General features: G+C 51.5%; 1 protein-coding gene and 1 long non-coding RNA gene across 8 annotated transcripts in view; one reads left to right on the forward strand and one right to left on the reverse strand.

Moving 5' to 3' along the window:
- The window catches only part of ZNF629 (zinc finger protein 629), an 81,717-nt gene extending 55,181 nt beyond the window's left edge, over nucleotides 1–26,536 (forward strand). For 2 of the 7 annotated variants that reach the window (XM_038539782.1, XM_038539783.1), the window contains 2 exons: nucleotides 20,387–20,494; nucleotides 20,650–26,536. In XM_038539782.1, coding sequence (XP_038395710.1) covers nucleotides 20,387–20,494; nucleotides 20,650–23,183 — 2,642 coding nt within the window. In that variant the 3' untranslated portion in view covers nucleotides 23,184–26,536. Of the gene's footprint in view, nucleotides 1–1,150; nucleotides 1,248–1,552; nucleotides 1,576–17,705; nucleotides 17,902–18,248; nucleotides 18,287–18,474; nucleotides 19,381–20,386; nucleotides 20,495–20,649 lie in introns of those variants that run through there. The other 5 variants (XM_038539786.1, XM_038539787.1, XM_038539785.1 and 2 more) reach the window with 5 other exon arrangements.
- LOC102153220 lies at nucleotides 10,827–18,016 on the reverse strand. The gene is made up of 4 exons (XR_005360724.1): nucleotides 16,236–18,016; nucleotides 12,868–13,130; nucleotides 11,758–11,960; nucleotides 10,827–11,328 (listed from the first exon to the last, which is right to left on the reverse strand). It is a non-coding gene; the product is annotated as an uncharacterized LOC102153220 (long non-coding RNA).
- Nucleotides 26,537–27,084: the final 548 nt, after the last annotated feature.

Here is a 27,084-nt window from a genome sequence, read left to right on the forward strand (position 1 = left end):
CAGGGAAGCTTTCCCACAGTAGGAGATCTAGCCAAGGACCTTGCAGAATAGAGTTGACTCACTAGAGATGGTGCAAAGATATAGTCCTCAGGTTCATTTGAGAGTCTGTGAGGCCATTAATCTGGCTGTATGTGAGGGATTCCTTTAGGGCCTGATTAGGAAATTTTTTTTTTAAGATTTTTATTTATTCATGAGAGGCACAGAGAGAAAGAGGCAGAGACACAGGCAGAGGGAGAAGCAGGCTCCGTTCAGGGAGCCCGACGTGGGACTCGATCCCAGGTGCCCAGGATCACACCCCGGGCTGCAGGCGGCGCCAAACCGCTGCGCCACCGGGGCTGCCCTTGAGTAGGAAATTTATTTTATTTTTTTAAAAGATTTATTTATTTATTCATTCAGAGAGAGCGAGAGAGAGGCAGAGACACAGGGAGAAGCAAGCTCCACGCAGGGAGCCCGACGTGGGACTCGATCCCTGGTCTCCAGGATCACACCCCGGGCTGCAGGCGGTGCCAAACCGCTGCGCCACCGGGGCTGCCCGAGTAGGGAATTTAAATGGCTATGGGATACAGGAAAGAATAGGACCTGCGTGGAGGCTGACTGCTTATCCTCTGGGGTCTTTACACCTGAATGCCTCTTGGTTTACCTTCCATTTGTGCACTTTTGATAGAGACACAGGAACCCAAACCTGCTTCTCTTAGGGGGAAAACATCGGTGCAAGCATGCCGGCTGATCCCCAGGCTCTGAGACAGGGAAGACTTGGGAGTGGAGGGCGAACCAGGGGACGCAGTCCTCCTCAGGGGGACACCCACTTCTCACTTTGAACCCATTCCATAGTGTAAGAACATGAGCACACCGTTTCCAGCTCTACTGATGCATCAAAAGCTAGAAATCTGGCTCTTACTGTTTTTCAAATGAACCTCTCAAATCTAAAGTAAATATCAACTCTAATTTTCCAAAGAAATTGCCTACCAGTTGAAACACACTTTCAAATCGTAGCTACCAGTCTGTAACTTCTCCTCAGGGAACCAAGAGAGAGATCGGTTAGGAAGATTGGGTGAAGCAAAGTTTTATGTGGCCTCGAATGCTGTGCTAAAGAGTTTTGACTTGAGCTCATTAACAGCTTCAGTTTTTACCAAAAACCTTCTTTGAACAGGGGTGTGACTTGATACAGAGGTTTGGGGACCGGTGAGGTGTACAGCGGCATGTGAAATAGCGAGGAAGCAGTCAGAGTTGAAGGTCACTGCAGTCAGGTTTGTGGCAATGCGGTTGGAAGAGGGTGGCAGCGGGATGAGCAAAACGGAGCGGACAAGAAGAAGGTGAAGTGTACCAGGCACTGGAGGATGCGGGAAGCCGGGGGCCGCGGGAGCAAAACTGAGCGAGGCTCTCTCACCCCAAAGGGCAGGGCCGGCCAGGTCGGGTGGGGGCCCGCAGAGGTTCCAGAAGCCGGCCCCACGGTCCCGAGGGGTCAGGAGCGCCAGGGCCCGCCCGGCGCCGCGCAGCCCCGCTCCGCTCCGCTCCGGCCCAGCAAGCGGCTCCGGCTCTTTACGGAACAGGCGGTATGAGCGAGTCGCCCATAAGGTGGGGGTGAAGCCACCGGCTTCTCGGGGCGGCTGTGGGGACCAAGGGGGAGGCGGACGGGCCGGCACCGGGGAGGGGGCGGAAGGCGCAGGCGCTCTCGGAGCCGGGGCTCCCGGAGGCTCGGGGTCCCGGGGGGGGGGGGGGTCGGGGTCCCGGGGAGGGGGACCGCCCGCCCGCCTGCCTATGGGGAGAGGCCAGGAGCCGCCGGGCGGCCACGATCCGACACCTCCGCGCTCGGCGCTCCCGCTCTGGAGCCCCGGGGGCCCCGCCCTCTGCGCCCCGAGGCCGCCCCGCGCGCCCCGATCTGCGAGCCGGCCCCGGGGCGCCCCGAGTCCCGCGGCGGCCGGAAGTGCGCGCTCCTCCCGCCCCTGGCTCGGCCTCTCTAGCAGCCCCGGGCGCCGGCGTCTCAGTGGGAATAACCCCTTCGGCCCCGCCAAGGGCTGAGTTGACTTGTGTTCTCCCTGCGCAACCGTTCGGTTCGGTCCTTGAACCGAACGTGCCCTTATCTAAAGGACAGCGCCCGACTCGCTGGGCTCGTGGGCCTGCTCGGCTGAGGTGCTGGGCCGCCTCGGGCAGGTTATTGAACCTCTCTGAGCCTCTGCTGGCCGATCTGTGAAATCCCCGTATCTACCGCAAAGGCGGCTGTAAGGATTCAGTGAATGCGTAAAGGACTTAGAAGAGGGTCTGTCGCTTAATCAGTGCTCAGTAAATGCTAGTCGTCATTGCTACGATTTTTACTGCGCCCCTTGGAAAAAGGCAGGTGCGCGAGGGTCAGTCTTGTGGCATGAGAATGAAGAACGTAATGGACATGATAAGAGCTGGTATTTATGGAGGGCCTTCTTTGTGCGGGCTTCCTGACACACCTGTCTCTACAGCCCTAGGGCAGGTCTGTGAAGGCAGTATTAGTATTCCCATGTTATGGAGGGAGTTAGGAACTGAGGGGATGTGGGCGTAGGGTTTGAACTCAAGGCCCTCTGACTGCAGGGCGCATGGTTTTTTTTCTCCTCCACACTGCAGCTCTGATTTTGGAAACCTTTTCTGGAAATTCTGAACCGAAAGCAATAGTGCTGTCAGACCCGGATGCCCCGCTAGTCCAGAGCTGAGGAGGCTGTGCAAAACCACCCAGTTCCCAACCAGGCTGATCTCAGTAATGAAGGCGCTGCCCCAGCAAGGATGCTCTCCTTGCTTAAAGACAAGTATACTGTGACCTTCAAAAGAAGCAAGTTGCAGACATCCAAAGAGAGAAAGGCACTGAGGAAATATATATTTTAAAGTTTATTATTATTATTATTATTATTATTTTAACAATCTCTACACTCAACTTGGGGCTGGAACTCACCACCTGGAGATCAAGAGTCGCATGCTCTTCTGACTGAGCCAGCCAGGCACCCCTATTTTTTTTTTTTTTTTAATGATTGATTGATTGATTTTAGACAGAGCACGCAGGGGGAAGAGCAGAGGGAGAGGGAGACAGAGAGCCTCAAGCAGACTCCACTCTAAGTGCAGAGGCCCATGAGGGGCTGGATTTCCTGACCTGGAGATCAACACCTGGGAAGAAACCAAAAGTTGGATGCTCAACCAACTGAGCAACCCATGCGCCCCCAGGCACCCTTATTTTTTAAGGATAAAGTAAATTCATGTTTTCATGTGCAAAAATGATTACAAAGCAGTCCAACCTTTGACACAACCTGTGGGAACCTCAGGGACCAGTCCGGCCTGCCACTTCTCCCTGCTTCTCGGGGTCCTTCTGGGCAGTTTCCGCTGGGCTCCAGTGTTTAGTACTAATAGCCTTTCATTAGGGTTCATGGAGCCTGGAGGACATGGTCAGGCTGTCCTTGCCTTTCGTTCGCTAGAGATTTAGTACCTTGATAGTCTTGCAGGAAGGCAGCTGGGGAGAGTCCCAGCATGAGAGCTGTGAGAGCCAGGGGTGGGTGGCCCTGAGAGATGAAGAACCAGAGACTTTCTCACCTCCACACCCTTGGCCACGCCACTCCCTCTACCTAGTTTAAGCTTTTGGACGGCAGGACATTGTCCATTTTGTCCTCTGCACCCTAATACCAGGGAAGTGTGAGGTTTTCCCAGGGTCACTCCACAAATTAGTGGTTTAGTCAGAACAGGGCTCTGGGTATCTCATGTCACACACCCAAGGGTGCAATGAGGAGTCCGGTGCCTCCCTGGTCTAAGGGCCATATTCACTTTCTTCAGCGAGAAAAATCATGCCCTTACAACACAGGATAGAGGTTTTCTAATAAGGTTACTTTTTAAAATTTTCTTTTTTAAAATTTTATTTATTTGACAGAGAGAGAGTGTGTGTGCAGCAAAGGGAGCAGCAGGCAAGGCAGAGGGAGAAGTGGGCTCCCTTCCCCCTGATGTCGGGCTTGATCCCGGGACCCTGAGATCATGACATGAGCCAAAGGCAGATGCCTCACCATCTGAGCCACCCAGCCGCCCCTACATTTTTCCTTTTCACTTCTTTTTATATTTAGGGGGAAAAATTCACATAATATACAAAGGCAAAAAAGGAAAAACGGGCTGCCCTCCTGCCTCTGCCTGTCCCTAGCCCCCGTCATCATCTCCTGAGCACTGTGACTGATTTCTTGTGTGTCTTTCTAAAGATAGTCTATGTATATGCAAGTGTCTCCTTTTAGAAAAACACAAATATGATAACGCACTGCAGTTACTTGCTTTTCCCCTTGCTTCTTTCACATAACAGCGTATTTTGGAGAATGTCTCGTGTCGGTCTGTACATGGCTGCTTCCTATTTTCACAGCTGCAGAGTATTCTGGTATATGGATATGCCATAATTTATTCAGTTGACTTCCCTGTTAGTGGACATGTAGATTATGTTCAATCTTTTGCTATAGAAGCAACATTTTGCTGAATAGCACTGTGAACACATCTTTGGGTGCACGTGCCACCATGCCTGTAGGCTCTAGAAGTGGAGTTGTTGGGTCAAAGGGTGTGCACATTTTAAATTTTGATCAGTGTTGCCAAATTTTCCTTCCCCCAAAAGAGGCAGTGCAGATGTCTGCTCTCTACTAATGTTTGAGAGTGCCTGATTCTCCACATAGTCTATAAGCAAACTATATTTGCAAACCTCTTAGGTTAAAAATAGTGTTACATGGGTTGTTTTTTTATTATGAGATTTCTTGGGGTTTTAAAAATTATTTATTTATTTCAGAGAGAAAGAGAGAGAGAATGAAAGCATGAGCTGGGGGAGGGGCAAAAGGAGAAGCATACTCCCCAGTGAGCAGGGCCCTGATGCAGGCAAGGCTCAATCCCAGGATCCTGGGATCATGACCTGAGCAAAGGCATTTGCTTAACTGACTGAGCCACCCAGGCACCCCTGAGATTTCTTTTATAACAAACACTGGTAAGAGGAAATAGTTAGATATTAGAGGTATAAAAAATTTTAAAGAGCATTAATCTTTGACTCAATCCTCATCTCCTGAGCTGACTTGGAGAAGTAAAATGAGAAAAATCACCAATGAGCAATTGACACCTGACTCATTGGAGAAGAGATAGAAAATCTGGAAACAGACCAATGAAGTACCTACCAGTTTTCAAAACAAGGGAAGGATATTAATAACACAAGCCAAAGGTCAGAAAACTTGATGTTTAACTCAGTTGGAATCCTAAATCAGACCGTCGGATAGATGATTCACAAGAATCATCTGGTGCAGGGAAGAATAAGAATCTCGAATCCTACAGAACTGCATTAAATCACAGCTCTTACTAGCAGGGTAACCTTGGGGAAAGCACTTCGTATATCTCTGGAATTTTATTGTGTCAGTGTAAAAAAGGGGCAGCAATAGCTACCTGCCAGAGTTATGGTAAAACTAAAATAATTCATGTCAAATGCTTGGCACAAAAGATGTTAGCTAAAATGAAAGGAAGAAGGTCAAATCCAAGCCCTCTGGGATTATAGGCCCTAGACCCCTGATTTCTCAGGGAGATGATCTGGAGACAGAACAGCTGGACACAAGCACAGCTTGATTGCCCCTGTGAAAGGCAGGCTTGCTCCAAACCAGGTGGTCGGATCTCAAGGGTGAAAAACCAAACAGCGGACACTCCACATATCATCCCCATACAATGGGAAACAAAGCCATCTTCTTGCCAGTGTATATCTCAAGGGCCACCCTGTTCTATTCTTTGTGAATGGCTCCTGGGGCTGGCAAGGAGGAAATATGTGTATCTACCAACCCCCTAGAGCCAAAGGACATATGTTGTAGCTAATCCCCTTATTGGGGTTGCTTAAGGCCGGGGTGTGTGATTTGTAACAGTGGCTTTAAAAGCAGACTGGCTGAATTTATGAATTTAGCGCAGCCATGATCCACCTCCTACAGCACATCTGTCTCTGTGTTGGACTGGATTCAGAATTAGGGGATAGGGTTGAAGACATGGTCCTCTGAATTACAAAATGTCATTTTGATGAGGACTGACAGAACTTTCTCCCGAACCTCACATGAATTACCTAACCAACTTCTGCTTGGGCCTCTGGAAAGCTCAGCAAATGTGTAACTCACTTTTAGGAATTCTATCAGCAGAGTTTTATACATATGTTCTGTGCACCAACTCTGGATTCATGTTATCATTTCCCCCTTTATTTTCCCTCTGCCTTTTCTGGTTTTGGGTTTGTTTTTTGTTTTTGTCTTGTTAATGACCCTTTATCACTACTGCTATAGTCAGTGATAATCGCCGATGCTGAGCAGCTGTGGGTCTTACTAGATGCCAGGCACCTGTCCTTGGATATGTGGCTCTGTAAATGCCTCGGGTCCTTTTTTGAAACCAAGCAAGGTATAAATAAAGAAACAAGCACAACTGCCAGACTCCCTCATCTCCTTTATGGTACCCACTTAAAGGTGGCTTTTTAATATCTGATTTAATATCTTTTAAATATCTATACTGTCGTATATATTAGAGAAAGGCTGCACATCCCTGACTTCATAGTTCTCCTTATGGACCTGTATTTGGAAATGAACAAGTCTACAAAGCAAAACAAAACCTCTTAGCAATCAGAAGCCATTAATCAGGTGATAATAACCTTACAGAAGTCAAATCCTCAGAGCCTGGTAAGGAAAGCAGAGATCACTAGAAGGCCATAGAGACCTGTAGTCCCAGAGTACTCTCACACACTTTACAAGGTGAGAACAAGAAAAAGGAATGCTGGTCGAGTGCTCACTTATGCTGGCGGGCATGTGACAGTGCCTTTAATCCTAGGAAGTAGGAATGATTTTTCATGGTTATAAGGTTACTTACTAGGTTCACAAACCAAGGAAATGTTCTAGATTTCACTTAGATGGACTTCAGCAAAGCATGTAATCAAATCTCTCCTCACATCCTTTAGGCAAGACAGAGACTGAGTATTCGGCATTTATTTTTTTTTAAGGTTTTATTTATTTATTCATGAGAGATGCAGAGAGAGGCAGAGACACAGGCAGAGGGAGAAGCAGGTGCCACGCAGGGAGCCTGACACAGGACTTGATACCCAGTCTCCAGGATTAGGCCCTGGGCCAAAAGCGGCGCTAAACCGCTGAGCCACCCGGGCTGCCCCATATTCTGCATTTAGAGTCACAACAAATTATAAGGTTGCATAATAATTTGCATCACCAAAGCCAGGGAAATTCTCCTAGATTTGACCCAACATTTCTATTGCTAGGAATGTCTTTTAAGAAAACAGACAAGGGTCCCTGGGTGGCGCAGCGGTTAAGCGCCTGCCTTTGGCCCAGGGCGTGATCCTGGAGACCCGGGATCGAATCCCACGTCAGGCTCCCGGTGCATGGAGCCTGCTCCTCCCTCTGCCTATGTCTCTGCCTCTCTCTCTCTCTCTGTGTGTGACTATCATAAATAAATAAAAATTAAAAAAAAAAACAGACAAAATTTCAGAGATATATATCCTCAGAGATGTTCACTGAAGTTTTATTAGAACAAAAACAGGAGACAGTGTAAATATTCAACAACATGGAAATGACTGAGCAAAATATGGTGTACATAGAAGGAATTGTGTAGATGGCCATTAAAGTTATGGCCGTGAAGACAAGGAGCAACAAAAACCTATAACTAAGTTTAAAAAAAAAAAAAAGCTTAGAAAGAAATACAACGAAAGGCAAAAATAGTTGAAATAGGAGATGAAAAATGAATAATTTCACTTTTTTTTAGTAATTTCACTTTTTAATATTTTCATTAGTTATATTATTTTTCTAGCGCAAAAAAAAAAAAAAAAAAAAAGCCAAAGATGAAAGCTTAAGGTAACTACCAGGAAAAAAAATTAACGGTATGTGCACACACCTCACTCAGTTTTCACACTCTGGAAGGGTTATTTCCCTATTTTACAGACAAGGAAATGGAGATTCAGAGAAGGTCCAGTAATTAGAACAAGGTCTCACAGCTGAATGTGACAGAAACAAGAATTGAAACAAAGTCTGACTGGCAGCTTTCCAGTTCCTACCCTTGCACTGCCAGCTGTCTCACGACAGAGGACCACTGCCAATCTGTGGTGTCTTTCAGTGCTTTACAGAAAGGTGCCCCCTCAGGACAGACAAACTGCGGAAAGATCCCGTCTCTGGGCAGGCAGCCCCCGCAATGTGGCCTTCAGCTGTTGGATTAAGTCTAGGTGGAAATGCCATGGTATCTGTCCCCGGAGCCGGTGACATAACCTGTACCGGCATCCACATGGCAGGCAAGGTGTGCCCAGGTGGCATCAGGTGTCTCTGTCAGTGGGTTGAGACAGCACCAGGAGAAAGGTGGTCCTTCCTGTTCTCCTTCCCAGGAGAACCCTTTGATTCCACCCAGGGCAGGGTCTCAGGTTGGTGCGAGGCTTTTATCACCTCCTAACTCCCACTGTGCCTCTGTCTCTGTCACTCTCACATACACATGAAATGAGCCCCTTCACCAGAGCCTTCCCCTAATTGTGCAACAATATATTGAAGGCACTTATTAACATAATTTAATATTGAATTTTTAAAAAGATTTTAGGGCAGCCCGGGTGGCTCAGTGGTAGCACCACCTTCAGTCCCGGGTGTGGTCCTGGAGACCTGGGATCGAGTCCTACATTGGGCTCCCTGCATGGAGCCTGCTTCTCCCTCTGCGGTCTGTCACAGAGGCACAGACCGCCTCTGTGTGTGTGTGTGTGTGTGTGTGTGTGTGTGTGTGTGTGTCATGAATAAATAAATAAAATTAAAAAAAAAATAAAAAGATTTTATTTATCTGAGAGAGAGAGCACGAGCAGGGGAAGGGGCAGAGGGAGAAGCAGACTCCTCCCTGAGCAGGGAGCCTGATGTGGGCTCGATCCCAGGACCCTGAGATCATAACCTGAGCCAAAGGCAGATGCTTAACCAACTGAGTCTCCCAGGCACCTCTAACTGAATTTTTAATTGTAAAATTCACATAACATTCATAATTTCAATCATTTTGAAGTATACAATTCGGTGACATCTCATACATTTATCTATAGTCATCATGTCTATCTAGTTCCAGAACACTCCATCACCTCAAAGGAAGTCTTGTACCCTTTAAGCCATCACTCCCCATTCCTACCTCTCCCCAGCCCCTGGCAACCATTCATCTGCTTTGTGTTTCTCTGGATTCACCTGTTCTGGATACTTCATATAAACAGAATCATAAAATAGGCAGCCCCTGTATATCTATTACATTGCACTTAACAAAGTTTTCAAGGTTCATCCAGGTTGTAACACATAGCAGCAATTTATTCCTTTTTATGGCTTAATGATATTCCATTGTATGGATACGCACCACATTTTGTTCATCTATTCATACCTTGATGGACATTTGGGTTGTTTCCACTTTTTGGCTATTACGAATAGTGCTGCTATGAGCATCTGTGTACAAGTTTTTGCGTAAACATACGTTTTCATTTCTCCTGGGTACAGACCTGGTATTGCTCTGTCATAGGTAGGTCCTATGTTTAGGAAATTAGGAAATTTTTTGAGGAACCACCCAGTGGTTTTCCAGTGGCTGCACCATTTTACATTCCCACCAGCAATGTATGAGGGTTGCTGAAGTTTCTCCACATCCTTACCAACACTGGTTACTCTCAGGTTTTTAGAAAGTATTATTATAACTGTCCCTGTGGGCGTGAAGAGGGATCTCAATGGGGTTTTGATTTGCATGTTCCTCATGGCCAATGATGTTAACCATCTTTTCATGTGTTTGTTGGCCATCTGTAGATCTTCTCTGGAGAAATGTCCAAGCTCTTTGCCCATGTTTTAATTGAGTTGACTTTATTGTTGAGTTTTTACAGTTCTTTCTTTCTTTCTTTCTTTCTTTCTTTCTTTCTTTCTTCTTTCTTTCTTTCTCTTTCTTTTAATTTTTATTTATTTATGATAGTCACAGAGAGAGAGAGAGAGAGAGAGAGAGAAAGAGGGAGAGAGGCAGAGACACAGGCAGAGGGAGAAGCAGGCTCCATGCACCGGGAGCCCGACGTGGGATTCGATCCCAGGTCTCCAGGATCGCGCCCCGGCCAAAGGCAGGCGCCAAACAGCTGCGCCACCCAGGGATCCCTTTCCTCTCTTTTTCTTTCTCTTTCTTTCTTTCTTTCTTTCTTTCTTTCTTTCTTTCTTTCTTTCTTTCTTTCTTTCTTTCTTTCTTTCTTTCTTTCTCTTTCTTTCTTTCTTTTCTTCAGAGGGAGAGGGAGAGAATCTCAAACAGGCTCCACATTCAGTGAGATCATGACCTGAGCCGAAAACAAGAGTCAGACCCTTAACCGACTGAGCCATCCAGGTGCCCCTACAGTTTTTTATATATGCTGGATACTAGTCCCTTACCAGACACATGGTTTGTTAACATTTCCTCTCCCATTCTGTGGTGTCTTCACCTGCTTGATACTTTCCTTCGATGTACAAAATTTTTAAATTTGATTAAGTCCCATTTACCTATTTTTTCTTTTGTTGCTTGTATTTTTGGTATCATATCTAAGAAGCCAATGACAAATCCAAGATCATGAAGATTAACCCCTAAGTTTTCTTCTAAAAATTCTATAGTGTTAGGTCTTTGAACCATTTGGTATTACTTTTGCCTTGTATTTATTTTTACACTTATAATTAGCAATTTTCTTTTTTTTTTTAAGTCTTAGTTATTTAAGACCCACCCAATGTGGGGCTCAAATTCACAACCCCACAATCAAGAGTTGGATGCTCTTCTAACTGAGCCACCCAGGCTCCCCAGTAACAAGCAATTTTCTTTTCTTTTTTTTAAAATTTTATTTATTTATTCATGAGACACACAGAGAGAGAGGCAGAGACACAGGCAGAGGGAGAAGCAGGCTCCATGCAGGGAGCCCGACATGGGACTTGATTCCAGGGTCTCCAGGATCAGGTCCTGGGCCGCTAAACCACTGAGCCACCCGGGCTGCCCAACAAGCAATTTTCTATTTATCACACTGATATTGAGTTTCCTTCTCAGATATGTTTCTTTCAGTGAAGACAAACACACTGAACTGAAGAAAAATATCAACACCATACAGGGTACCCAGATGTGGCCAAGTTGGCTAGTAAAACATAGGAATCCCTGCAGTCAGTTTGTGACAAAAGCTGAGGATGGTTCTCTAGGAGACGATGTAGTTTAGGAGAGAAGAGGAGGAATTTAGCTGGATTCTGAATGAGGGAAGTCTCAGACTCGCAGTCAGAAAATCCAAGACCTATGGATCCCAAGTTCTCATGGATGCTCTGTGACTGGAACATGTTGCCTGTCTGAAGTCCTGTTCCCTCATGAATAAAAAGGTGAGGATAACTGCCTCTACCAAGAGAAACAAATGCCTTAATGTGAGTGAAATCATAGGTTATAAAACAATCAATGAGGGTGAATACCAGGGCCCAGACTTAGGTTGGCTGGCATTTGAACAGGACTCTGAAGACAGACAAGATTTGTCTGTGTGGAGGGGAGAAGCAGAGGCCTTCTAGAGGAGGCCAAGGGAGTCAGTGCTTGATGAAAGGCCCCAGAAGCAGGACCATCCTGTGTTGGGGGAGGGTTGGGGTGGAGCCTGGGACAGACATTGCATGACAATGGGGATTACTGGGGGTGGGGGGCACTGAGCAGAGGAGGGAAAAGGCTGGTTGGTTTCAAAAAGGACCAGGTGCTCTGGCATTTAGACTTCTCCAGCCACAAGTCTAGGGTCCTTGGGGTGTGCCAAGGGTAGAATCAGGCTTCAAGTGTTTGGGAGCTTACCGATTTTTTTTTAAGTATTGTAACCGTGTGTGACAATATAATCCTCTCTTCCATCTGTCTTCAATCTCCTTTCCCATGCTTAGGCTGCAGTAGAGCATCTGTTCCAGGGGGAATGGGGACCTCTCTTGAAGGTTAGTCCACGCGTAACATATGGGTAGGAAATCAGTTGAATTTAATTTAATGTGACTTGGATCAGAACAAACCTGAAAAAGAAATCAATGTGTTATTTTAACCCATGATCTCCAGTCCAGCCTTATACTGTAAACGTTTACCATTTATATACTTTTTTTCTTTTTTGAGATTTTATCATTTATTCATGAGAGACACAGAGACAAGGCAGAAACATAGGCAAAGAGAGAAGCAGGCTCCCTGAGGGGAGCTGGATGCAGGACCTTATCCCACAACCCTGGGATCATGCCCTGAGCCGAAGGCAGCTGCTCAACTGCTCAACTGCTGAGCCACCCAGGCGTCCCAACATTTACCATTTAAAAAGTGACTTTTGGGGATCCCTAGGTGGCGCAGCGGTTTAGCGCCTGCCTTTGGCCCAGGGTACAATCCTGGAGACCCGGGATCGAGTCCCACATTGGGCTCCCAGTGCATGGAGCCTGCTTCTCCCTCTGCCTGTGTCTCTGCCTCTCTCTCTCTCTCTCTCTCTCTCTGTGTGACTATCATAAATAAATTTTAAAAAAATTTTTAGGGGATCCCTGGGTGGCTCAGCTGTTTAGTCCCTGTCTTCAGCCCAGGGCATGATCCTGGGGTCCCAGGATCGAGTCCCACGTCGGGCTCCTTGCATGGAGCTTGCTTCTCCCTCTGCCTGTGCCTCTGCCTCTCTCTCTCTTTCTATGTCTCTCATGAATAAATAAAATCTTTAAAAAAATAAAATAAAATAAATAAAAATAATAAATTTTTTAATAAAAAAATAAAAAATAAAAAGTGACTTTTACAAATTGGAGATCATCAAACAAAATCAAAGAATCCAAAGTTAAGCCTTCCTCCTATCCCAGATCCTCAGGCCTCCTCCCCAGAAGTCACTGTCCTTTCCAGGCACTTATGTATCCTCTCCAAATAGTCAAGTATACACAAAAGTTTTCCATATGGTCAGACTCTTACCGTTGAGAACATTTGATCTGAAGTGTCATTTTGCAGATGAGGTGACTGAGGCCCAGACACGTGATGACAGAGCTACTTCAGTTCACACCTTCATGAAAATACTTAGTAACAGGGATCCCTGGGTGGCACAGCGGTTTGGTGCCTGCCTTTGGCCCAGGGCGCGATCCTGGAGACCCAGGATCGAATCCCATGTTGGGCTCCCGCTGCATGGAGCCTGCTTCTCTCTCTGCCTGTGTCTTAGCCTCTCTCCTCTCTCTGTGTGACTATCATAAATAAATAAAAATTATAAAAAAAAAGAAAATACTTAGTAACAAACAATATACATATATCTTATTTACTTTAATGTTTTATTTATTAAAAATATTTTTTAAGTAGGCTCCATGCCCAACGTGGGGCTTGAACTCATGACCCTGAGATCAAGAGTTGAATGTTTTACTGACTGAGCCAGCCAAGTGCCCCATATTTATTTTTAAATTATACATGCCTACATTTACTTAATATATAAATATGTATTATTCACCCAATTATGTGACTTTCTATAGCTTAATCAAAGTTATTGTTAAGATATAAAATTATAAAAGTTCTTAATTTTCAAAAATTAAAAAACAAAACAAAAACCTTCTCTACTGATGATAAGGACTGAAGGAGGCATTCTGAGGGTGAACACACTGGTGCTTTTTTGGAAGAACCTTGGGGGACCAGATGGGTGGGAAGAAGCCAACGGAGCTGGAGGCAGGAGAACCTGTCAGAAAGTTACTGTGGTCATTCAGGGATGAGAACCAGGGCATGACAATGGCCTGGGGCAGGGCGACAGAAGAGGTGGGCAGACTCAGCAAGGTGCCATAGGCCTGAGGACTTTCTAATGAACAGGGTACAGAGGAGAGCCGCTCAGGCCTTGGGGAGCAGGATGACTAGGTATCACGGAGAGCGATGAAGCTGGTGAATCTGGATGACCGTGACATGGACAGGTCTGTTAGGCAAATGGACAGAAAGAACAAGGCCTCAAGGTCAGGGACAAGGCTAGCAGCTGACATGGAAGGGTTTTTGGAACTGACCACATCGAACAGGAAATGTCTGAGGAAGAGAATGTAAAGGAAGGACGTGGCTCTGAGCCTTAGGGACATGGTGGTTAGGAGGCACCAGGAGGGTAGGACTCAATGTGAGAAGTCTTAGGGAGCCACGGAAGGTTCTTGAGCAGAGGAGTGACCGATCCTGGACTCTAGAGGCAGACAGGATCTCCCAGTCCTGGGACCCTGCTCTTGTTCTACAGTTGAGGACCACATTCCCAAGAAGCAGCCCCCAATACACCCTGTGGGCATGCACATCTCCAGGAAAGAAGGCCCTTCTGGTCCTGGTGGCACTGGCTAGAGGTCCCCTGCCTGGCAGCTGTCCCAGTGAGAAGGGTGGGGTCAGAAGCAGGCTTCTCAGGTGGCAGCTCCTCAGCTCTTGCATCCTGCCTAAGAATGGCCCCTCCATAGAGCAGAGGATTGGAGTCTCAGGTCACGGCCCCAGATCCTCTGAAGTTACGCACTCCCCGTCTCTCTCAGGACACACTTTCCAGGCTCCTGGCTCTCCTGCCCAGCGGGCCGGGGGCTGTGCACTCTGATGAGAGAGAATGAGGCACCCTGGCTGACTCTGAATTCTCGTATCTCATTTAACCCTCCTGTCCCTTTGGGAACCAAACCTCATCCCCTTTCCAAAGATGCACCCAAATCTCCAAGAGGCAAAGTGAGTTGCCCACGACCACCACACTGAGCAGTGAGGACAGAGCAGGGTCCGGACAGGGTCCACCTACAGGACCTCACCGCTTTCACACAACCCTGGGCTCAGAACACAAGGGCCCACATGGCTAAGGGGCCACGTGGAAGGCTGCCAAGCTGTGGCTGAGAAGAGCATGGCGGTGGTCTACCCGGGAAAGCCAAAGGGAGAACAGTCCTCATCCTTCCAGGTGTACTCTGCCAGGAGGGTCTCCTTTCTGTCCAGCGTCCCAGCTGACTGTAGGTGACAGGACAGCATACTGTCACCTACAGTCAGTGTACCCTTTGCTTCCCTAGGAGCAGGACAAGCAAACTGTTGCTGGAGAATGGCTTGGCCTGAACACCCTTGCCAATTGATTCCTCTCTCCAGCTCCTGGAGTAAGGTGTGGGAGAGGATGGCGAGGCTGAGTGGCTCACGCTCTGGTCCCAGACACACATGAGCCATTCTGAGAGTTGTGGTTAGTAGCCATGTGGTTCTAATGTCAGTGTGCCTGGATCTGAATCCAGCTCTGTCACTTGTTAGCTGTGTACCAGGGACTTACTCTATTGTCAGAATAATATTGGTTTCGCAAATTATTGTGAAGATTCATGGAGCCCTTGGAATAGCATCTGGCACATAGTAAATACTCAATAAATGTAACTACTCAGAAGACATCATCCTCATACTTACCACTCTGAACCTGGGGAGCACACCAAGGGGCACAGAATCAGCACCTACCATGAAGTGGGTATTGGAGCATCAACAGTGGAAGATCACGGATATACTGAAACCACCTCTCAGCCTCAGGGTTGGAGACACAATAGGAGTGACAGGGACTGACACACTGGAAAGCCAGTGGCCTTGTAAGGAAGGAAGCTACTGCTCAGCCAGTGGCTCCCATGTGCACATTTGGGTCTTGTTGCCACATCTTTGGATTTTCCAAAGAAGTGGGAAATCTGGACTTGCATGTGAAACATACTAATTTTTTTTTTAATTTTGTTTATGAGAGAGAGATAGGCAGAGACACAGGCAGAGGGAGAAGCAGGCTCCATGCAGGGAGCCCGATGCGGGACTCGATCCTGGGTCTCCAAGATCATGCTCTGGGCTGAAGGCGGCGCTAAACCGCTGAGGCACCAGGGCTGCCCTAATGTTTTTCTTTTTAAGATTTTATGTATTCACGAGAGACACGAGAGAGAGAAACAGAGACAAAGGCAGAGGGAGAAGCAGGCTCCCTACTGGGGGACTTGATCCCAGGACCCCAGGATCTGGACCTGGGCCGAAGGCATACACTCAGCCACTGAGCCACCCAGGTACCCCAAACGTACTGATTTTTAAAGGTGGCGATTCATTCAGTTAAACATGCACACACACCAGAAAGGGTGTAGGCCAAATCAAAATCTAGGAGCCTCCAGGTGCAGCTTCCCTCCTCGCCCCCCAGACTTACTGCCCCCAGGCCAGGTCAGGCTTTTGCAGTGGTTCAGGGGAGGAGACAGTAGCGAGGGCCAGATCCACCACTCGGATCCCGATCCCCAGTCTGCCTCTTCCTCACCTGTCTCTCAGAATGATGGGGGGGCGGGGGGTGAAGTTGTCTGAACTATGAATGTGATTATGAAGCCAGAGCCCAGTTTTACCTGACTTGGCCACATCTGTCCCGCCTGGGGGTTGATCCAGAAATGGATGGAGGAGGCAGGAGAAGGACTTCATCCCACGCGTTGAGTGAACTGAGCACCTACTACATGCTGGGCACTGTTCCAGGAGCTGGGGAGACAGCAGGGAAGCCAAGAGACCAAGCCCTTCCCCTGGTGGTGCTGACGTGACGGTGTGCGGTGTGCGTATGCGTGTGAGGGAGGCACAGGTGCACACAGACGGCAAACTCGCAAACGTTCTGTTGGGGTTTGCTGCCTGCTGTGCTGTGAGAAACAGAGCAGAGAAGGGGAGGCCAGGAAGGGCCAAGGCCCTGAGGTGAGAGTAAGGAATCACAGGTGAGGGAGCCAGAGATAAGAGGGGCACGTGCCTGGACGGGAAGGTGGGTGAAGGAGACAGAGAAGCGAGCAGAGGCAGGACCCGGGGCCCCTCTTCTCCTGGTGACCACACTCTCTGCACCCCAGATGTAGCCCAGAGGGACCGAATCCTCTTCAGCAATGTGTGACACACGGTTTGTTCCTGGGCTTGCTCCCTCGCGTCCCTGGACAGCTAGTCCCCTTCACTTTCTCCTGTGACTCTCCTGTGTCTATAGCTTCCACACTGTCAAACTTCTTGAGATCTTAAGGATAGAAAGCTCAATTCCTGTTCCCCTGGGAGATCTCTCCACCACCGTGCTCCCCGCACTGCCCGGGCTTCACCAGACAAATATGGGCAATGGCAGTAACGACCTGGCCTTTAAGTGAGTTACCTCACTTCTCACAACTCAGTTTCCCCTCCTGTAAAATGCGGATGGTCTCAGATTGTGGTGGGGAGGGATGAGATAAAGGCTATAAAAATTGGGAGCCTAGGTCACCTGGGCCTTGGGATTTGAAAGGCTTCTCCTGCTCTGAGCCAGGTGCCCCTGAGTGGCTGGGAAAGCCCCCCCCCCCCCCAGGGCAGGGACACCCCCACCCAACTTCCCTCCAGCCACCAAGGCAGCTCTGAGGGGGCTAACGGGGAAGAGGCAAGGCAGGCTGCAAATCCCTCCCAGCTGGGCTTGTCCCCTCAGCCCAAACTCTAGTTGCCTGGACTTACTACTCCATTTAAGCCATTTCTAGTCTGTAGGCTGTTCCCTGTCGGCACCTGTCGTGCTCCCACCCTACAACCCAGGCATCTGAGCCCCAACCCTGGGTCTGAGTCCCAACAAAGGCAGGCCCCCGGGTGACCAGCAGCCACCAAATCGGAAATGGGGCTTTCCGGGAGTGGCCGGTAGAGCCCCTCCGAGATGGATAGTGGCCAGCAATCCAGAGACCCCCCCACTAGCATCTGGGCTCCCCCGGAGGCCCCGCTCCCGCTGGAGACAGAGAGAGGGGCGTCGTCTCGGCCACCTCTCTGCTCCCCGTCCTCTTTTTTCCCAGGCTGCGGGAGGCAAAGGGTTAAATCCCATAGAGCTGATGCTCTGACTCCAGGCTAGAGGGGCCCGGGAAGCTGGGGTCACTTCCTGCTCCGTCCCAGTCACCCTGAACTGGTCCCCGGGTCCTCAGCCTGGGATCACCCCTTGAGAAGGACCCCAGAGTCCTCGGCGTCCAGCCCGGCCCCCGAGTCAGGGCATTCAAGGGGTTAAGTCCCCTGGGGCTGGATTCTGCCTTCCGGCCTTCCCCAGACCCCAGAGCCGTGAGTTGGGGACGCCTGGGTTCCTGGGGGGTGGCCCGGAGGGCCCGGGACGGCCGCCGGGAACAATGGGGCGCGGGAGGCGGGGGCGCGCGGGCCTGCGCCCCCTCCCCGCCCCGGGCGCCGGTGGGGTGGGGGCCGGGCCGGGGCCGCGAGGGGCCGAGGATTCTGGGAAGAGCGCGAGGGTCTGGCCGTGGGGGAGGGGAGGAGGGCGTGAGCATTCTGGGAAGAGGGAATGGGGCCGCCGGCGGGCCGGGGCGCAGCGAGCGCCGGAATCCCGGGGGCCCCGCGGGCCGTGGGGGGCCAGGATGCCGGGCTCCGGCCCCGGAGCCGGAAGAGGGTCGCGGGGAGCCGTCCGAGCAGCGGTCCGGGGGTCCGCGCCGAGCTGGTGCGGGCGTTGGGCGCGGGGGGCCGGGCCAGGGCGGCTGCCTTCCCGCAGCCGCCTTCGTGTCAGGGTCACCCTGGGCCGCTCTCCGCACCTCCGTGCGAGGCAGCCGCCTCCTCCCGTCCTTCCCTGCCCTCCGCGGTGAGGCCGGCCGGGGTGCAAGGCCGGTGCCCGGGGCCTGCCCTCCTCGCCTCCCTAGGTGTTCCCACTTCTCTGCTCCATGGCGGCCTGGGCTTTAACCCTTTCCCTTCCGCTCGGGAGCGCTGAGCTTGAATTTCTCCGGACGATGAGGACGATGAGGCTTCAGAGGCGCTTACCTGTCCTTACTCTTCAGAAGAGGCAGCCCCCAGCTGGGCGGAGGCCCCGCTCCCACGGCCCCGCGCCCACCGCGCCCAGCTCCCACCCTCCAAAGACACCTACAGATGGGGGGGCAGGGGCATTTCGTGGCTTTAGGAGCTGCGGAGGTGAAGAAATTAATTTACTTCCCCAAATCCAACACCTATATCCCCTACCGCTATTTGGCAGGGTTCAGCCTGCCCCTGCTTCACTTTGGTTGCCTCCCAGCTGCCTCCTTGTCTTTGCCATGTCTTGCACCACTGACCCCATACACAGTGCCCATCCCACACAGCCACTCAGAGCCTGGGCCCTCCCCAGGGGCTCTGTTAAAACCTAAACATTGTGGGAACCTAGAATTTAGCTCTGGCGGCCTTATTCCCTCAACTTGGAATCCTGTCACCCTTTCTGGAGCGATAGCTAAGCTAGGTTTTACCTGAAGGCCACTCCGAACTCCTGTTTCTTTGGCACCAACCCCCGTGCAAAATGACCTAAAAGGCATTAGACCAGACAGGTTTTTCAGGAACAAGGGGGTCTCACTCACTCCCCTTCATTTGTTCAACAAAATTTATGAAGCACCTCTTACGTATCAGGCACCGTCCTAGGCACAGGATACAACAACAACAGATCAAACAAAATAGAAGAAGGGGTGCCGGGATGGGAGTGTTAATGGGGGGCTTCCACCCAGACTGCAGGACATCATCACTGGATGCAATAAGCCAAGGAAAGCTGGTGGTCCTGGGCATTTCTCCATCTCATGACTTGTAGGTTGTGTCCAAGCTTTCCTCCTCAGCTGTCTCCTGCCAGCAGCCCACATTTAGGAGTTTCATGTGACTCCCAAGGTCATCTTCCTAGCAGAGGCCGGGGCAAGCCAGACCCAGAACCTTGCATTTCTGGTCTTAGACCTGCCACACTTACCAGTATGTGACCTTGGAGAAATCTCTGAGTGTTGATTTCCTGATCTGTAAAATGGACAAGCTGCCTCCTGGATCCTCTTGCAGGTCTGTGGGGAGGATCAGGAGAGATAAGGACAGCATGGGCAACCGAATCAACAGCTGGGTGGCCTCCACCCACTTTTCCCTTCTCCTTCCCATTTTCTTTTCAAGGTCATCCCTGCAGAAGCCCCCGATGGCTTCAAACTGCTCCCCCCATCACCACCACAACTCTGGCTTGACCTTTCTGTGCTTGGATAACGGAAAAAGGCCCCAGTCCTTTTCGGAGGCCTTTTCCCCTCAGGGAAATCTGATTGCTTTCTTGCTTTTTGCTTTTTTTTTTTTTTTTTAACCCTTCAAGTTTTCCAGGCACTGTCAGTTCTCTGGGCTCATAAGGCAAGTTTATTGGTCCCAATTAGCAGCCCCATTAAGGAGGAAAATTAGAGTCTTAATGAGCTTCCTCTGATTAGCGAAATAACAGGTTTCCCAGCCTCTGGGCATCAGAGGGCTGGGGTGAGCGCCTCCTTCCCCTGTGGGTGTCAGATACTTCTCTAGCCCCCAGTCTGGGTTTAAAGGGTTATGACTGATGAGCTTGTAATTACACTCTTAAATTCACCTACCGGCTTAGTTGTGATCTTAAGATTTGGAGCCGAATCAGGCCTGCAGAGGGGAGGGGGGGGCCAGGGTGAGAATTCAGGCCCAGAGAAATGGGGAGGTGGGGAACTGAATGAAGTTCACAGGATGAGCACTAGTGCCCGGGCCAGCCAGCTCGGAAGTAAAGAAAAGCAGATCCGCTGCCATTGTGTGTTCCTGTCTTCTCCCCTGCCCCTCCCACCAGGGTCCCTGGAACACCGGGCAGTCCGGAGCTCTGGGATGGAGCCTGACACGGTGCTGTGGAGCTCAGGTCTTCAGGGTCCTGAACAGAGCCCCAGCGATGCTCATAGAGGTGAGGGGCACCAGAAGGGACTGCAGTCCTGACAAGACAGTGGCCCCAGTGCAGGGAGGGGCCCAGATTCTGGGGGATACCCAGGGGAGGGAAGCAAAACCCAACCCCATGTTCTGAAAGGAGATAGGGGCTGGAGACTCCCTTTCTCTCTGTAGGTACCGAGAGTGGAAATGAAGAGGAGAGCCCTCAGCAGGAAAGTTCTGGGGAGGAGATCATCTTGGGAGATCCAGCTCAGAGTCCAGAATTTAAGGACCCATCAGAGATGCCTTTGGAGAGACCCTCCCAGGATTCCTCAGGTCCTCAGGACCCCCCAACCCCACTGGATCACCCCAGCCCCTTGGACCACCAGACCCCTCTGGATCCCCCCACCCCAGAGGTAGTCCCCACCCCATCTGACTGGACCAAGGCCTGTGAGGCCAGCTGGCAGTGGGGGACTCTGACCACGTGGAACAGCCCCCCAGTGGTCCCGGCGAACGAGCCCAGCCTGCGGGAGCTGGTGCAGGGCCGCCCCTCTGGAGCTGAGAAGCCCTACATCTGCAACGAGTGTGGCAAGAGCTTCAGCCAGTGGTCCAAGTTGCTGCGGCACCAGCGCATCCACACGGGCGAGCGGCCCAACACCTGCTCGGAGTGCGGCAAGAGCTTCACGCAGAGCTCGCACCTGGTGCAGCACCAGCGCACACACACGGGCGAGAAGCCCTACAAGTGCCCCGACTGCGGCAAGTGCTTCAGCTGGAGCTCCAACCTGGTGCAGCACCAGCGCACGCACACGGGCGAGAAGCCCTACAAGTGCACGGAGTGCGAGAAGGCCTTCACCCAGAGCACCAATCTCATCAAGCACCAGCGGTCGCACACCGGCGAGAAGCCGTACAAGTGTGGTGAGTGCCGGCGGGCCTTCTACCGCAGCTCGGACCTCATTCAGCACCAGGCCACGCACACGGGTGAGAAGCCCTACAAGTGCCCCGAGTGCGGCAAGCGCTTCGGCCAGAACCACAACCTCCTCAAGCACCAGAAGATCCACGCGGGCGAGAAGCCGTACCGCTGCACCGAGTGCGGCAAGAGCTTCATCCAGAGCTCCGAGCTGACCCAGCACCAGCGCACGCACACCGGGGAGAAGCCCTACGAGTGCCTGGAGTGCGGCAAGAGCTTTGGCCACAGCTCCACCCTCATCAAGCACCAGCGGACTCACCTGCGAGAGGACCCCTTCAAGTGCCCGGTGTGCGGCAAGACCTTCACGCTGAGCGCCACGCTGCTGCGGCACCAGCGCACGCACACAGGGGAGCGGCCCTACAAGTGCCCCGAGTGCGGCAAGAGCTTCAGCGTCAGCTCCAACCTCATCAACCACCAGCGCATCCACCGCGGCGAGCGGCCCTACATCTGTGCCGACTGCGGCAAGAGCTTCATCATGAGCTCCACCCTCATCCGCCACCAGCGCATCCATACGGGCGAGAAGCCCTACAAGTGCTCCGACTGCGGCAAGAGCTTCATCCGGAGCTCCCACCTCATCCAGCACCGACGCACCCACACAGGCGAGAAGCCCTACAAGTGCCCTGAGTGCGGCAAGAGCTTCAGCCAGAGCTCCAACCTCATCACCCACGTGCGCACCCACATGGATGAGAACTTGTTTGTGTGCTCCGACTGTGGAAAGGCCTTCCTGGAGGCACACGAGCTGGAGCAGCATCGGGTGGTCCACGAAAGGGGCAAGACACCAGCCCGGAGAGCTCAGGGTGACACCCTGCTGGGGCTGGGTGACCCCACCCTGCTGACGCCACCCCCCGGAGCCAAACCCCACAAGTGTCTTGTCTGCGGAAAGGGATTCAACGACGAGGGTATCTTCATGCAGCATCAGCGGATCCATATTGGAGAAAACCCCTACAAAAATTCAGATGGCCTCATTGCACACCCAGCCCCCAAGGCGCCTCAGTTCCGACCCCCCAGGCTCCCTTTCGGAGGGAATTCCTACCCAGGTGCTGCGGAGGGCAGAGCTGAACCCCCCGGACAGCCCTTTAAAACGCCGGAGGGACAGGAGAGCTTCAGCCAAAGGCTGGGCCTCCTCTCCTCCAAATCCTACATTTGTTCCCACTGTGGAGAAAGTTTTCTGGATCGCGCCGTGCTCCTCCAACATCAGCTCACCCACGGCAACGAAAAGCCCTTTCTCTTCCCCGATTATAGGATTGGTCTAGGGGAGGGGGCAGGGCCCAGTCCCTTTCTGAGCGGAAAGCCCTTTAAATGCCCTGAATGCAAAAAAAGCTTTGCCCTCAGCTCCGAGCTGCTGCTGCACCAGAAAGTCCATGCGGGTGGGAAAACTCAGAAGAGTCCGGAGCTGGGGAAGAGCTCTTCTGTCCTCCTGGAGCACCTCAGGAGCCCCCTGGGGGCCAGGCCCTACAGCTGCTCAGATTGTGGGGCCTCCTTTCTTGATCGCCTGGCGTTGTCCCGGCACCAGGAGACCCACACCCAGGAAAAGTCCCCCACACCTGAGGATCCCCCTCCAGAGCCAGCCACTCTGTCTACAAGCCAGGAAGGTGAGGGAGAGGCCCCCACCCCCACGGGGAGCAGCAGCCATGGGGATGGGGAAAACCCCAAGACCCTCTTGGAAGAAAAGCCCTATTTGTGCCCTGAGTGTGGAGATGGATTCACAGAAGTCGCAGCCCTCCTCCTCCATAGGAGCTGCCACCCAGGGGTCACCTTGTGAAATGGGTCTGGAGACCAGGGGCCTCTCTCTCCTGAGAGGAACACTGGATCTCCCCAAAAATCATGTGGGGAAAGGAGGAAAACCCTATCAGGTTGTAGAGAAGTGGAGGATAAAGAACCCTGGGTAAAAATAGTGCTTTTACATCAGTGATGAGAAACCCTATAAAATTGTTGGTGGGAACCACTTATAAGGCAGTAGAGAAAAACTGTTGGGTTAGAAACCCTATAAATATGTAGGAAAAAAAAAAGCCCTTAAGTCTGTAGCAGAAAAACCCTATAAACCATAGTGGATAAAAACCCTATTAATTGTAGGAAGAGGTCCCAATACGTCTCTAGACAACCCTATAAAACTGTATCAAAATCCTTGTGAAACTATAGGGTCATGGAAGTGCAGGGAATCCAATGGCATTGACTCAAGAGGAGTGACCCCTGGAAGGTGTAGTAGAGCCTCCCATGAACTTGTTTCACAGTGTTCTCTCCCCCTGGAGTATGGAGGGAGCCTCTCTCCCAGAAACCTTGGACAATGATACTGAGGAAAACGCTTGGGGACTAGTGTGGGGAGAGGAGAAAAATAAGCGATAAGGAGCCCCCAGGCCCACAGAGAAGAAATGACCCAGGGAACTAGGAAGAGAAAGTTCAGCTTGCTGCCCTGGGGGTTCTTTGGGGGATGAGGCTGATCTTAGGTGATTGCGTTTTAGAGGAAGAGGCCCATGGAATTCCTTATCAGGAAGAACCCAAAAATGGGGAAGGAAAAAAAAAGTGATGTCGAGCCTTTTTAAAGGCTGAAGTTTGGGGTGCAGAGAAACTTTAAAGAATATTGGGAAACCACAAAAAAATTAGGGGGCAGGGAGGGATTTCTGTTAGAGTGCTTTGAGGAACGTGAACCAAGGTGAAGCCACGTCTGGAAGGAACCCAGCAAACTCTTGGGGCTGCCCTGTTCCTCCCCGTTTCCGGGAGCTTGTTAAGCTGCAAGTGCAAGCAGATCCCAGCTCAGGCCGCCAGGGCTCCCTCCCTGCAGCCAGGCAGGACTGGGGACTTCCACTCCAAGACGCTCCAGGGATGGAGGGGCCCTCCTGCTCATTCTCAGGTCTCACTGTCAGGAGGTGTCTCCTGAAACCCAACTGCCACCAGTCTTGCTGCCGTGGCAGCTCACTTCCTCGAATTCTGTCCTCAGTGGAGAGGGGAACCGCTGCTAGTCGACCTCCAAAGAATAAAGCCCTTCAGAGACTCCAGGCCTGTGTGTGGTTAAATACTCCCTAGACTTCTCTTCTCCAAGTCAACGAGAGCCACGTGTGGGTTCTCTGTGGCAACGAGGGACAGCAAGTCGACAGAATAGAGCACTCTGAGTAGCCAGCAACCTGCTTTTAAACCTCACTCTTGATCTGAGCTGTTAGCAAGGCTGCTGGCGGGATGAGCCAGCCAGCACATAGTGGTGGGTGTCCAGGCACCCCCGCAGACTGGGGCATGGGTCCCTGAACAGCATATGGAGGCCTGACCACCTTCCTCACCCTGGTACTCGGAGCTCTCTGAGGTGGTGACGACCCAGCCCGATCGTGGCCTTAGGAGGGGACAGATCCCACCCCTGTGGCTCCTCTCCTCCCTAGCCAGAAACCGCCAGAGGGAAATGAAAAGATGAGAAACCCACACCCCTGCCAGGCCCATCTCCTGTCCTCGTACACCACACCGTCACACTCTTTCATTAACCCAGCCAAACCCGCTCACGTGACTGGGTGTGTGTGGCAGGAGGGGAGAGAGGCTGCTGCCCTAGGAAATGGTTGAGTGGAAACTCGTGCAACATCTGTAAAAAGAACCCCACCCCTAACCCTGGAGGCCCTTAAAGAAGGAGAGAACTCTGTCTGGCGCTGGGCCCAAAGGAAGTGCCCCCTGACCTGATGCTGGCACCAGTCGTGCACTGTGGCCCAGGAGTCAGAGAACTGAGATGCCAGGTGAGGGGGCCCTTCGGAAGTCGCATCCCTGGAGAGGGTGGCCCGGATTCCTCAGAGCTGTGGAAGAAACCTCTAATTCCATTACCTAAAAGATCAACAGGTGAAAGCCCTTCACCCTTCATCTCTCTTGCCCCCCAAAGGGATGACCTTAAATTCAAAGGATCAAAATCTAGAACACTGTAAGAGGAAAAACCCAAGGCCTGCTGGGGAGAAGGAAAAGGCAGGCCTTGGATGATTGTGGGGAGACCCTTGTCACCATCTGCATAAACCCCACCCCACCCAAGTGCCAGGTCAGGAAGCACTACTGAGAGGGGAGAAGGAGCCTGCCTGCCGAATCTCTACTGACAGAAGTGTCAACAGAGGGGGTGTCCCATGAGACTGAGGAACAGGAGACAATCCTCCAAGTCAAAGCAGATTTTTTTCTAAGATGGTAGTAGGAAGAAGCTTCAGTTGTAGAGACAGACCCCCTTGAAAAGCTAGAAACAGCTCCCCCCGGAAACAGGTCTGAGGAATCTGTCTTCAGAAGACTGGAGAGCAGCCTTTGGGGCTTGGAGGCCAGTCCAGGGCGGGGGTGGGGGAAGTGTCAGTGTGGTCAAAGGCCAACCGTAGGCCTATTGAGGACTAGGGTGTAGCATATGTAGTAGGATGCTCGCATGTTGTAGGGACGGGTGAGGGCCAGCGGTCTTGGCTCCAGTACTGAATGGATGGTGTGGACATGATAAGTTGGGATCTGGGGTTTCGTAGCAGGAAAGGGGCAGAATCAGAGACCTTTGGGTCATGACCTGTTCTCTCTGGCCCACCTCCCCAAACTTCTTTACCCAGGTGCTTCCCTCCCAGAGCTAGCTACATCTTGGGAGGAACTAAGCAGGGAGCTGGCTTGGGGAGGTGGCAGTGGCCAGAGTCCCTCTGACCGGATTAGGCAAAGGTCCAGGGGACGGCCGGTGCATGCCCACCAGAACTTCGTCCAGAAGGCACAGTGTAGCCAAACCCTCTTGTCCAGCTCCATGCAGGCCTGACTTCAGAAGTGCCCTGGTGGAGGAGCCCAACAGACGGGGTCACAGAGTCATTGGTGAAAGCAGAGGGGAGAGTAGACGCTGATCTGAGCTTAGGGTGCAACTTGAAACTTCTTTGGCTATGGAGGTCACGTGGGAACACGGCAGAACTGGGCATGAATCCTGAATGGTGGGGAAACTTGAAACCATCACAACCAAGAGGTGGAATTCCATGATACTGCTCCCAAGCTGGGGGCCCCCAGACTCCTTTGCCCCCATGAGGGAAGCCCCACTCAACCTGACCTGTTCCCGTGGAGTGAAGAGAGGCCCCACTTTTGAGTGTTGTGTGTCAATAACAGTGTTGTGTCACTGGTGGTCATGTTGATTAGTTGAAGAGAATAAAGGGAATAAGATTTCCCAGGTGTTTTCTGTCTTCTCTTTCAAGCCTGGAGCAAGCTAAAGGAGCCTGTCCCCAGAGCCAGGCTGTGTGTGTAACCTCAAAAGTTCAGCCCGGCCCAGGCACCTGCACCCTTTGCTCAGATGCCCTCAACTCCCCAAACAGTGTTTGCGGGTAGGCCTGAGGGTTTATGGATTTGTTTTAAATCCATGTCCTTGGGAGAAAGGGGGAGAAATGTGCTGAGATGGTGGCAGAGCCAAGCAGGTCTTGTTGGTGCCTGGCTTTGCCACCAGCATGACATGGCGACTGCTGGGTGGCTGCCTGGTGACCCTGGCCACAGCTGGCTCTAGTCCAGCCATGCAGCCCCAGGGGAGGCCTCTCTGACCACAACCACTGCACTCTTCCCAGATGGCCACAAGGGAAAGCTCTGAAGATCTAATTCCAGAAGCTGGTGGCACCTTCCCTGGTTCACCTGGGGCCTAGTCAGCCCTCCTGTGGACCAGAGCCTCCTAGACCCCAAGGAGATGAGTGGAGACCTCACTGTCAGGATGTAGCCCATGAGCCCTC

The sequence above is a fragment of the Canis lupus genome, chromosome 6 (genome assembly GCF_011100685.1).
Source record: "Canis lupus familiaris isolate Mischka breed German Shepherd chromosome 6, alternate assembly UU_Cfam_GSD_1.0, whole genome shotgun sequence".
Classification (NCBI taxonomy): domain Eukaryota; kingdom Metazoa; phylum Chordata; class Mammalia; order Carnivora; family Canidae; genus Canis; species Canis lupus.